Source organism: Mus musculus (assembly GCF_000001635.26).
Source record: "Mus musculus strain C57BL/6J chromosome X unlocalized genomic contig, GRCm38.p6 C57BL/6J MMCHRX_RANDOM_CTG2".
In the NCBI taxonomy this organism is placed as follows: Eukaryota; Metazoa; Chordata; class Mammalia; order Rodentia; family Muridae; genus Mus; species Mus musculus.
In genome coordinates this window covers 96,856-110,528 of record NT_165789.2, presented here as the reverse complement: position 1 = coordinate 110,528, position 13,673 = coordinate 96,856, and the positions used below count along the sequence as shown (strand labels likewise).

The 13,673-nt window shown below is 36.2% G+C and overlaps 1 protein-coding gene across 1 annotated transcript in view; it reads left to right on the top strand.

Annotated features, from left to right (window-relative positions):
* Positions 1-9,177, top strand: part of Spry3 (sprouty RTK signaling antagonist 3) — a gene marked incomplete in the record, with an annotated part of 9,561 nt that extends 384 nt beyond the window's left edge. Inside the window, 2 exon segments of the mRNA NM_001030293.2 lie at positions 4,134-4,261; positions 4,957-9,177. Coding sequence (NP_001025464.1) covers positions 5,073-5,939 — 867 coding nt within the window.
* Between the last annotated feature and the right edge of the window lie 4,496 nt (positions 9,178-13,673).

Sequence of the window (13,673 nt, the reverse complement as noted above, 5' to 3'; positions counted from 1 at the left end):
GATTCACAAATGACATTTAAATTAATCAGCTCCTGTAGAAAATTATCCATACTGGAAATTAAAATAGGAATTCAGTATGAACCCTTTTTATCCAAATGCCAATTTAATGTATAGTCCGTTGCCCTTTAATGCATTTTGGTGCTTGCCTAAGCCCCTTACAGCGCAGCCTAACCACCCAAGGTGAGGACATAGGAAAAGCCAGTGCTGAGGCCAGTTTGGCTGCCTAGCGGGCATCCTTGTCAGCGTGGGGCTAGTCTGCTATTGGCTCACAAGTCTGGGCTGTGCATCATTCGGATTTCATCACATCACCTTGCCTTGGGAAGAAATGGCGCAAGCTGACACGGCATAACCCCCCACTTACATTGAGTCAGAGCAATGATTTAGAAATTTCTGGATTCATGCCTGGGTATATGTGTACATATCTGTATGTGGCATATGGGAATTTTGTCCAAAATAAGAACCTTAGCGCATATCTAGTTAGTCAAAAGACATTTGCTAGGACCTAGGGCAATGATTTAAAATACACTTCCTTCCACACATCTAATTATTAGTCACGTATGAATACTGCAAATCAAGTTCAATGAACAGAAAACATATCTTGAAGCCTGTACTAAGTTATATTTTGAAATGCAAATTATTGTTTTTCTGCACATATTAAAACCTCCCTGTAATTCAATCACATGAATTGGAGTATATAATATATTAAAGCATGTTTTCAACAAATCATCTGCATTCGTAAATACAAATAAAGCAGACTAGCAGTTCATCTACAGTTAAGTATACCCTTGTCTCTTTAATTCTAATATGCAGTAAGACTTACTGTAAAATTCTAGACATTTTGTTTCTTTGTGTTCTGTTTTTAGGTCTGTAGCTGTGAAAAATAATCTAGTGATCTGAGTGACTTGGACTTAGAGATATTTATTCAAAATTAAGTAGTAAAGAAGCAAAGGATTAAAAAGAAAAAAGACTAATTCTTCATGAAAAAAAATTTAAGACTTAGATATGCAGCCAAAACCCAGCACAGAATTTAGAACAGGGGAAAATGGGCTTTAAAAATTTGACTTATATGTCCCTTCATTTGCAGATGAAGAAACAGAGAGGTCACTGGCCTATAGTAGCACAGCAAAGTAAAGCTAGCATTAAGAACATAACCCAAGATTCCTATGCCTTAGAAAATAATTTGGGGCTTATAGAAGGATTCTAGTGTCTTAAATGAATAACTAACTTCTAGAATTTTCCTCACCATTAGAAACTTATAAATATGTTTGGTGTTACAATTTTTCTCTACATCACTCATCACTAAAACACCTATATCTTTAATAATGTCAAGTTCTTAAAACTGCAAGGCGCGGGGTCTTGAAATAAACTATGTAAGTCTTAATGAAACTATTAAAATAATGAATAGGATTGGGGTAGCAATGTGACAAGTTAAGAGTTAAATGTGGTGAGGACCTGGCAGCTCTAGCAAGATGTATGCGGTAGGAGGGAGGCCCAGTCAGTAACAGAGAGGTCAGTAATGTAAACTATATACAACTTGGTATTTGTAAGGGGTGTGTGCTTTGATAGAGATGCAAATGCTTTTGCACAGAGAAGGATTTTTTAGAGAGCAGACTTTGGAATAGTAGAACTAAGAAAACATATAAAGCCATAGCAGAAATTCCCCCTATGTTTGCTTTCAGTTATTCTGAGAACAAGTGTATATAACAGCAGAGTACAGAGGGGAAAAAAAACACACCTCACAGCCATTTACACAGTCAAGTACAAAACAGCATTGAGCCTGTAAGAGTGGGAGAAAACAGCAGTCAGTCCTTCCTTCTTTCTTCTCCCGTCTTTTTAAAAATCAACATTGAATCACAGTCTACCCAAAACAAGATTTATCATAGAATTCAGAAATGTCTTAGGACATCAGCATAGAAAAGCTTTAGGCAGAAAAGTTTTCAAGTTTTGTCTCAACATGTCAGATTTTAGATTTTAGAGAGAAAAACACATTTTCTTTTATTAATAAACATTACCATTTCATGAATAGGTTTAACTCCTAGTTCCTAAATAAGAAAGGAAATTTCTGTTTAGGTCGAATATAGCAAATTTCATGGCTATAGAAAAACTATTCAGAAAGCTGTGAGCATCTGGCCAACAAGACTGACAGGGGTGGGTTACAATGCATCATTCATTACTTTTCAGAGGTACTACGTGACAAAAATCACTAGATTCCATCACTGTATGGCCAAGACTCATAACCACATTGACTGCTATTTAGTAATATGTGATATGTACATTCTTTGTCATTTATCAAAATATCAGATTGACCACAGGCAGTTTATTAAGTGTTGCTGCTCACAAAGAATGGCTTTTTAATGGGTGGACTCCTGAATAATAAACATGCATACAGTGGTAGTTTCTCATCTAGTCTACAAGTAGTATCTTGCTTATTTGTTTTTCAACATTCCCACCTTATCTTCTGCTGTAGAATACGCCTACTGTTTCAGTTTATCTTTTTTAGCTAGATTGATTCAGCAGGGCCAGAATATCAAAAAAGTTTATTATCAATCAGTCTTTAATTACTACAACAAACCCTAATATTACTACAATCCTAACTACCCACATTAGATCTCAGAATCCATTCTAATAAAAAAAATTAAAAACAGGAAGAAACTAATTTCATACTGTCAGCCCCTTTAACTGAGGCCAATGCTTCATTATTGTAGATTTCTTTAATCATGCAACAAAATCTCTTATTTTTGAAAAGTCTACCCACTATTTTAATATACCTTTTTTAACCTAAACACCATGTGACCTTCTGGTACCAGTTAGAAGCCCCTTAGAAACTTTTATTGTTGGCTATAAGTTGTTTATATTATGATCTAGATTCTAGCGAGTTTAGCTTTCAACTTTGTGGACATGCATCTGAGTATTCAGTGACTTCACTATAATCCTGTTTTAGGAATATAATATGATTATCTCATGTAACTATTTCTTGACATTTTCTGTGTATTTTAGAAATTGATATATCTAACTATACCCGGCATATGTTGCTATATTTAAAGTATACAAGATTTGAATGACTCCACCCATCATGTATTTGATGATTTGGACATAAGCCCATTTCTTATAATTTTGTCAAATACTTATCATAGTCCAAAGTTTCTATATTCACATATAATCTACAACCCAGATGAACAGTTTGTTCTTGTTTTTTTTCAGATGTCCAATGAATACTGTCTATTTCTTTCCAGTGCTAAGACTATGACTGTATAAAGATTTAGTAAAACTATGGGTGGAAAGTTGCAAGGACTTTAAGTGCTAGGAAGTGAATCTATTTTTGTTTTTTAATTGTCCAAACAAACAGGGGCACTTTGACCAATTTACCTTCAAGAACCTGAAAATGTAGATGGTGTGGATGAACAAGATGATTAAAGTACATAGATATAGAAATAGAGACCATTATCGGACAGTATCCTTGGAAATCTAGACTACCCCTATAATTATATCGGTAGAGAAACTGAGGCCAAAAGAAAGCAAATGATTTGACAAAAGTATCATACATAATTGAGTCATGGGCCATCCATTATGTTTATCTAATTTTTAAGCAGATGTAAGTTTAGCTAATCAGATTTATATGAGAATATAGCCTCAAAATCCTCCAAAGTGTAGCCATTATTAGCTGCTGAACTCTTTATGAACTGTATCATTGTTTTTCCCATGATTATTTCACTTTGAGCCTATTTCAGTGTTGTTTGCTTTCTTATAGAATCCTAATCAGATACTATTTTCTATCTCTTTGTTCATTTTTATTTATTATTTATTCAATATATCCAAATTATAGAACAGTATGAGTAATTGGTTCATTCTGAGGATACTTAAAATCTGACAGATCGCTCCTTTAATCCCAGCACTTTGGAGGCAGAGGCAGGTGGATTTCTGATTTCGAGGCCAGCCTGGTCTACAGAGTGAGTTCCAAGACAGCCAGGGCTACACAGAGAAACCCTGCTTCAAAAAACAAACAAACAAAAAGAAACAAAAAACAAACAAACAAAAACAGATTTCAAATATGTACTGTATTCATGCTAATGATCTTTATGTCCTGATGTTCCATTTTGTCTCTTTGATTCATGTTTTCATTTCCTTTCTGAACATCCAGTTTTCTAGGTACAGGAGTCTACTACTTGTAAAATATTTTCTGCATGGTCATCATTTGTTGATTCTACCTATATCAAAGCCTTCAGGAGAAGGACTATACAACCATTTGTGGCACAACAAAGATGTAAGAATATATCTTCTAATGTTTAACTAAGCTTAAACATAGTATAAGAACATCTCTTTACAAAAGCCATTTTTGATGTAAAGTAGAGGAAAGCAGTCTGTGAAGTATTTGGTAAACATAATTGCATAGTTATTGTGATATTTAAAAATAGTTCAGGGATTGTATTATAGTTTGATATAGTTGTCACTACACAACCCAGTGTTGTATATTTTAAAATGTTTGATTCTGGAAGCTGAGTGTGGTAATGCATACGTATAGTCCCAGATACTCTGGAGGCTGAGGCAGGAGAATGGTTGAATATATACATGTCCATGTACACATATGAACAACTTCTCTTGGTAGACCTTTGAAGTTTCTTCTATTGCTTCAGTACTGCTTTAAGAAATGACCTTTGTTTTTAACATTTGACTCTATTTTTATTAGAATTCAGATTCTAAAAACTTATATTAATCACATGATAGAATACAAACAAGTTTAATTATCTAACATTTGCTCTCAAACCGATTTATCCTTTAAATAGAATGACCAGACTTTTCTGAAAATGAGTAAGTTCACTTACAAAATAAAAGCATTAAATGAAACATATAACAGAGCATTTGAAAGATGAAGTGATGATAAGTCCTAACTTTTTCTTGGTTCCCCTAAACTTGTGACTTGTATGTTCTCACACATTGTTTGTATTTCTTTTCTCTTAGGATTTTCTGAAATGCTTTGAAGTCCATTTAACTACAAGGGCTTTTTTTTTTTTTTTTAAATCACCGCAAGTGCCACTCTGACCTCAAATCACTTAGAGCTCAAAAATCTAGGCAAAATGGATGCCACAGTGATAGATGAGCTCCAACAAATTCTGCCTATTGAACAGCTGCGCTCTACTCACGCTAGCAATGATTATGTGGAACGGCCTCCAGCACCCTGTAAACAAGCTCTTTCTAGCCCTTCCCTCATTGTGCAAACCCACAAATCTGATTGGTCCCTGGCTACCATGCCTACTGCTCTCCCACGCAGTATCAGCCAGTGCCATCAGCTGCAGCCCCTGCCTCAGCATCTGAGCCAGTCTAGTATTTCCAGCTCAATGTCCCAAAGCACCACTGCCTCTGATCAAAGGCTCTTGGCCAGCATTACACCCTCTCCTTCAGGCCAGTCCATCATCAGAACCCAGCCTGGAGCAGGGGCCCACCCAAAGGTCGATGGTGCTCTGAAGGGAGAAGCTGAGCAATCTGTAGGGCATTCCAGTGATCACCTCTTTATCTGCGAGGAGTGTGGGCGCTGCAAGTGTGTCCCTTGCACAGCGGTTCGCCCTCTGCCCTCCTGCTGGATGTGCAACCAGCGTTGCCTTTGCTCTGCTGAGAGCCTCCTTGATTATGGCACTTGCCTCTGCTGTGTCAAGGGCCTCTTCTACCACTGTTCCACTGATGATGAAGACAACTGCGCTGATGAGCCCTGCTCCTGTGGGCCTAGCTCTTGCTTCATTCGCTGGGCAGCCATGAGTCTCATCTCCCTTTTCTTACCCTGCCTGTGCTGCTACCTGCCTACACGTGGATGCCTCCATATGTGCCAGCAGGGCTATGATAGCCTCCGTCGACCAGGCTGCCGCTGTAAGAGGCACACCAACACTGTGTGCAGAAAAATCTCTTCTAGCAGTTCACCCTTCCCCAAGGCGCAAGAAAAGTCTGTATGACCTTTCTACAAGATGGATCCAGAGTGTTCTCCTTCTGACCATCTTCAGTAATGCATAGGCCTCATGTTTGGGGGAGGGTGTGAGATAATAAACTAGCCAAAGTTAGGACCTCACCTCTTTTGTTCCTGCGGCATCAGGAGAATGGCAAAGTATATCCTAGTGCAGGATGCCTTGTTCTTTTTCACAATATCTATCCCACTCTTCTTCAGTTTTCTGACACCCAGCCTGCTCAGCTTTTATGGCTGTCATGGCAAATTCAGGTGATATATGAGCATGAGGTTTGGATACTGAGGACTGACAGAGCCAGCAACGTGGAGGTTTAGGGGCTCCCCAAGATAATGCCTCTCGGTGCAGGCTCTGATTGTCACTCTGCTTTCCACAGTGCCTTTGAAGACTTTCTTCTAAGATGGTCATCACAGGTGCATGTGGAACAGTGTTCAACCTTCCAGGGAATATAACTTCTATCCCCCTCTTTTCATCCCTTCTCCAACCTCTCTCCTTCATCTTTCCTTCCTTTCTATCTCCCTGTCTCTTCTTTCATTATCCTGTACTGTTCTTTTTCAGCCTCTCCTTTTACTTTGCTACATTTCTTTATTCTCTACCTTTCTATTATACTGCTTTCTAAGACTAATCTTTGTTTATATTTTTACTTTGTTTGATATCTGTTTGTTTCACTCTTTCTGTCTCTTTTTCTCTGACATATTCAAAATGCGGTTTTTCCATAGGTGTTTTCTTAGATGCCAAACTTTGCTATGCTATACCATTTACTAAATTGTATTAAGGGAAATAAATTATTGTAATGAACTGATTGCTAGCAATAGTCAATATCCCAATATGTGTATGCACTCACAAGCACACCCACCTGTTTGTGAGCATATGAGGCTCTCCTAAATTTCCAAATTCAATTAGTTGGAGTGTTTTTTCTCCTTTTTCTGATAACCAACTTATAGTACTGACAGATTCTACTAGCATGCTGAGTAGAATAGTAAATCAGGATGCTCATAACTTTGTATGTCTGACCCAAGTGCCAAAGGCAGACGTGCTTTATAGCTAAATGAACAAAGCAAAGGATATTACAGAGGTATGTTCTCTCTTAGAAGCTAACTGTCCTGAGACTGCATGGCTCAGGCCTTAATAATGGATGTTAAAAGTCATAAAAATTTTAGAGCTGGAAGGAATCTTAAATATTAGTCTAGTTCAATGTTGTAATTTTACAGATGGGAAAACTGGGGTCTGGAAACAGGAAGGGAATTGCCCAAGGCCATATACTAGAATTGATAACCGAATTTGACAGGAACATGGGCCTTCTGACTCCTACTTCATTGTTTCTCTCCTTCATTATATTGGCTCACTGAACTTTTTCTTAAGACTCTGTTAACATTTTCAGAATGTGATTCCCGTCCAATTGCTTTTCAGAAACCATAAGAAGTTAGTGTAGTGGTCTTTCTACAGTGAAAAATTAGTAGTTAATTAACTGCTGGGTATTGAGGCTACCCCCAATGGACATCACCTTTGATTCTGTCACCTTATAGAAACTATAAGGTTTGTGTGTGGGGGAAATATAAAGAAACCCTAACCAAGTTGTATCTTCGCCATTGCATCTACACTTTGCTGCACACACTGTGCTCCCTCCTTGCTTTGTCTGCAATGGTAGCTGCCTAAGAACTTAGATTTCAGCAACAGTGAACAACTGAGATGAAAGATATGTAAAGCACAGAAGTGACTCCCCTCATAAAATGTACAAAGAGCCTGTGCTACGAACCCCTGTCAATAAGGAAAATGCTGCAATGGTGATGGCAGGGTGCAAAAGACTGCTACTAAGAGACATGAGAATTATATAGTTTCCCTCTGTAAGTAAACCCAAAATTTATCAAGGAATACAGATATTGGGGGCACTTGCTTGAAATCAAGGTGCTCCAACTTAGTTTAAGACTTCCAGACTCTATGTATCACCTCTTTTAAAGTATGCATGGATGTGTGCTGCAGGGTGAAGTAAGGAGAAGTGCATAATCATGCACAAGAGGAAGAAAGGGAATTACATGTCCCTTTATTGGAAATATACTGCAGAAATATATGCCACAAAGTATTTATTGGCTATGAAACTTCCTGAGGTGTATTGACATTGGGTTGCACACAGCCACATACCTTCACTTACATCTCCTCTTGTAGAACTGCTTTGTCCTATTTTTGTATATATAAATATGTTATGATGGTTATTAATATTGTTAATGATATTGCTGCAAATGGTGCCATATATAAGATTAGGCTTCTTGGAACATTTATAAACCCTAAACAAATACCTGAATACCTGTAACCTCTTATGTTGCTTTTAAATCCTTTAACTTAAATAATTTGTGTTTAATCTTTAAAAATCTGCCTAATGTACTTCAAACTTATCTACTCCTAAAAGCTATACTCAGTTATCTGGGTAACACTGGGTGATGATGAGTAGCAACACACATTTCTCGCTGCTTCTGTCCAAAATTTGCTTAGAGTCCAGATATCTAAGGATTCTCTGACACTAGTGCATTGTTCTGGAGCTAAAGTTACACTATGGATGCTTGCTTATTAGTTTCAAGCCCCTTCTTAATAGCTCCTTGATATTTCAACCCTGCAGTCCTTACTCAGGCAAATTGTGCACTGCCAGAAGGGCCCTGGGCTCTGCCATACACCCAGAGGAGTTCTTCTCAGTGTATTTTTAAATGGCCTTATACTTGGTAGAAGAAACTGAAGGGTTCTTGAATGCATTCTGCTGCCGAGTCAGGGCTTTTACTTATGTCCAAGTTAGCCTGATATGGACTGCATCTGGTTTACATAGAGATGGGTCCTGTTGAGGTATGCACACAGACATGTGAGTGCACATATGTGTCCCTTCTGTGGTTTCATATAGATATGTATATATATGTAAATATATAATCACACATCTCTATATATTTTAATGTATTGCACATGTATATTTAAAATATATACAAAATAACTCTAAATCTTTCAGAGTGGTTCTGTTTTCATTATTTCTCTGCTTTGTGATATACCACATAAACAGGAATGTATCAATGGGTGTTTCCTGCTTGGCATTTCCTTTCAGTTAACTCATTCTATACCTAATTCTACTGCTTTCCACATATTAGTGCCTTGATATGTGTTCTATGTCATTAGCTGAAAATTTTCTTTTAATTTCAGGTCATTCTTCCTTTATCATAATAGCTATAATAAATATAGTGCACTCTTTTATATTGCTATGTGGTGAGCATGATAGTTTATTGTCTATATTTAACAATAACTATATTATCTCATTTCATCCTCAGAGTAACTGTATAATATAGGTACTATTCCCTTCTCCATTTTACAGATGAGAATATGAAGCACAGAATTGAACTTGAAGCTAAAGCTGATTTACAATCCATGTAAACAAAAATGGGGACAATAGTGGTGAGTTAGGGATAGCAACTATTAGGAAATATAATAACATTTAGCATAATCTATTTCATGACAATTTAATTTCTCAACCCCTAATAACAGGCCAAATGAAATTACTATATCTCTATACATCCCAATATTGGGGAAGGGATTTATCTGCTAGCTCTCATCTTGTATACACCTTCTTACATTATAGCAACTCCTCTGTGATGCTGGGGAGTATATATCTGACTGTATACATGTGCCATGTAATTTGGCAGCAATGAAGAGGCACTCTAGTTATTCTACTACACAAAGCAAGGCATATGTGTGGGTATGAAGTGATAGATTTATGGTGCTGCCAGACTGGTGCCTAATTTTTTTTTACCACATTCCTTCATTTTGAGATAGTGTCTTACTGTATATTCCTAGCTGTCTTGGAACTCATGTGTAGACCAGGCTGACCTCAAACTCATAGAGATCTACCTGCCTCAGCTTTCTAAGTGTTGGGATTAAAGGTGTGCACCACTATGCCTGGTTTTAATCATATTATTTTAAAGTGTGTTAGAGACAATCTGCTATCTCTAAAGTACAAAGGGCTATATTGTGCTCACAGGTAATTTGTTTTGAAGGTCTTATTTCCCCAACATGGGCGTGAAGTCCCTAATTCAACTAAAGGAGTTGAAAAGTTTCAAAATATTCTTATTTTTAGCATAGAATTTTACTTAGTTTTTGTGAACTATTCAAATAATACAAGCACAAGTATACATATATTCATTTAGGTTATTAAGCATAATAACAGGAAAATGGGGTAATAAATTCAGCAAAAGTGATTAAACTAGGTATTTTTTAAACAAGAAAATAAATTTCGAGGAAAATACCTAATTAAAAAAATAAAATAAATTTCTTGACTGGTATATTTGTCAGCTGTATCACCATAATAAAATATCTAAAATATTCAAGTTTTAAGAAGAAAGTTTTATCATGGCTTATGATTTCAGTACATGGTAGCTGGCCATTGTTTTTTAGGCCTTTAGAAGGCGGTAAGTCATGGCATGAAATCTTGGAAAATGAGTGACTCCCCTTATAGTGGATAGTAAATAGATAAAGAGTAAAGGACCACTGGAAAAACTGTCCCTTCAAAGGCATGTCTAAGTATCTGAAAGTCCTCTTATTAGGCCACACCTCTGAAAGATTCTAGATTGTAGCACAGAATTCAGTTATAGAGTGCTTGCCTAGCATATAAAAATCCTTGGGTTCCATTTCTAGCACCACAAAAATATTTCTACCGCCACATAATACCACAAGAGAGTGACCAAGACATTAACACATAGGCCTTCTAGGGAATCATGTAAATCAAGGTTACTGACTAAAACTATTTCTGCCACCTAGTTAAGACATCACAGACACATTTTAAGAGATATAATATCTTTTATTTTGATACATAATGGTTTTTTGCATTCTACAGACTATATGCACATAAAATCAAAGCATTTGCTAAAAGCAGTCCATTGATATGCTTTCATATTTATTGATAACAAAAGCACACGGTGCATTGTATTAATTTAATCCTTGCTTCTTTGTGTAAAAAATGTATAAGAGAATTCGAAAAAAAAAAAAAACAACTACATGAATGAATAAATTAGGTCATTAACTCAAAATGATCTGACGAAACTGTCCTACCAATTGTTTCCACTTCATGAAGTCCAGGTTACTTCATAGTCCTTATCATATCTGACCCATCTGAACATCTGACTATAGTACACCTAAAAGCATGCTCATTGTTTTGACTTTAGAATATTATTCGTTTCTTGGTTTCCTCTTATTTCCCTAACTGCTCTTTCTGTGTGTCCTTTGTTAGATCTTTTCACCCCATCACTTCTTCATCTTCAAGTACCCTTTAGATATCTTTTCTTTGAGTATAATTTATGAGGGAACTCAGAATATTTCTCCTGTATTGACTACTTCTTTGAACACACCTCTCTAAATGCCCAACTGCCAGTTTTACATCTGTACTCCAATATGTATTAGAAAAGTCAAACATATACCTTTGTACTCTTTGTTATTATTATTATTATTATTATTATTATTATTATTAAATGTATATGAGCACACTGTAGTGTCTTCAGACACAGCAGAATTGGGCATCTGATGCCATTATAGACGGTTGTGAGCCACCATCTGGTTGCTGGTAATTGAACTCAGGTACCTCTAGAAGAGCAGTCAGTGCTCTTAACCACTGAGACATCTCTCCAGTCCCTCTTTGTTATTTCTAACACCAATTCCAAACTCCTAGTTGTTCAGATTAAAAACTTTGCCCAAGTTTTTTATTAGCTGTGAATGTAACCAAAATTCTAAAACTTCAAATCGTCAATCTTCTCTGATGATTCAGTGTGGATCACATATAATCATCAGTATGTCTTTTGAACTTCTGAACTAAGGTTTGATAATATTTAACTAAACTACAATCTTTGACCCCTTTATCCTAATCTAGGCCTATATCCCTATCTTCACCCTATCCAGTTGCTTTCAAAGGTCATGAGGCTTTGTTATTTTCAAAGACCAAGATGGATAAGACAAGGAAGGGTATTTTGATAATGATGCTGCTTACTGTTCAAGATCTTGCTGTCATTGCAATCCAAGTTTTATGTGTTTGCTCTCAGATATATTTGTTAGCCAGTCTCCTGCAAAAGGATAGGTCCTCAAGCTGTTATTCTTCAACTATCAGAAAGTCCTTTTGACTGTACCAGATAGTAATCATGCTGGTAAATCACTGATGGTAAATGATACTGATAACAAGGATCTGAAAACTTCAAGTCCTGGAAAACTTAACTAACCCCTTTGTGACAGAGTACTAAGAAAAAGAAGTATACAAAACCAGATAGGCAAATACTCTGCTTTGTTAATAAAGAACTTTAAAGCAAGTCACTTGCATGTTTTCCACCATAATAAAGCTGGGCTGGAGCATTATGAGCCCTGAGAAATCATTTTGCACCTATTTGCTAAAATCTAAACTAGAGAGAATAAATGGATCACTTGGCTCTTTTTCTATGACCAAGCTTTAATCCTTACCTTTGAAGTTTACCACCATGCTGACAAAAGTGCTGCAAAAGAAATCCAAGGAAAGGCTCATTCATCTTTATGATAATTTTATTCCATTTTTTTTCTCAATGCCTTGCTTCCGATGAAGACTTAAATCCCTGCTAAGAAGAATGACCCAAGCCCATAATAATACATAAACCATATTGGAAGAAGGAAAAGAATAGAAGAAATGCTAAACATGGGACCAGAAAGAAAAACAAAGCTTTTAAAAATTAACCACATAATATGTATTCTTTTAATTTGTTAACTCTTCAAATTCCTTTTATAAGCACTCTTTTCAAATCCTTATAGTTCTTCAACTGGAATGACTGTATGTATACCTCCATGCCAAGAGAGAGAAAGAGAGACAAACAGACACACAGACAGACAGACCTTGAGCACTTCTTCATACTCTGTAGCTCTTAACTCTTATACTAAATGACAAGGTTTCTCTTCCTTCCTTCACAGAGAACTACCAGACTGTATTTATGGTTTCCCTGGATTAGTTTCTTCTGAGTCATTGTAGTGTTATGGAAGTCACAATATCCTGAGACCAATTAAAATCAAAATATTTGGAGGTGAGTTAAGTAATGTATTTTAAAGCTCCCAAGTGATTATAATATGTAAACAGATTTGAGAAAACCAAATCACTGCATTCTGTAAATGCAGATAGTGAGGTCTTGGGAGGGGATGTGATTTAGTCATAACCACGTAGTGAGTTAGCAACTAAGGAGCAAAGGATCTAGGTCTGCAGATATCTAGGCCAGAGCTCTTGTCTTGATACTATGCTGCTTCTCTCTTTATCCCATGCTCTTTTTGCTTTGCTTTCTTCATCTGTAAAACAAAGGTAACAAAGCCTAGAGATTTTGTAGAATAAATAAAGCAAAAGCAGTTTGTTATATATTTTCCATACAAATTTGAAGGAATATTATGTTTGTGGGAATTAATACATAACACAGATGTGACATAGAATCTCTAAAACAAAAGTTTCTTATTGCGTGTTGATAAATTATGATTGTACATATTTATATACAAAGGATGTTATGGCTTTGAATACAATAATGGCCAAGTTTGAACCAACTAACTTAGCCATTACTTCAAACATTTAAAACCTTCTGTGATGAGAACATTTAAAATACACAGTGATAGTGATAGTGAAATATATAGTATTCAATATTAGCCATAGTCATATGGTGTACAGTAATCATTTACCTGATGTATCTATCAGATAATATGAATCAATATTAATTCATAAAT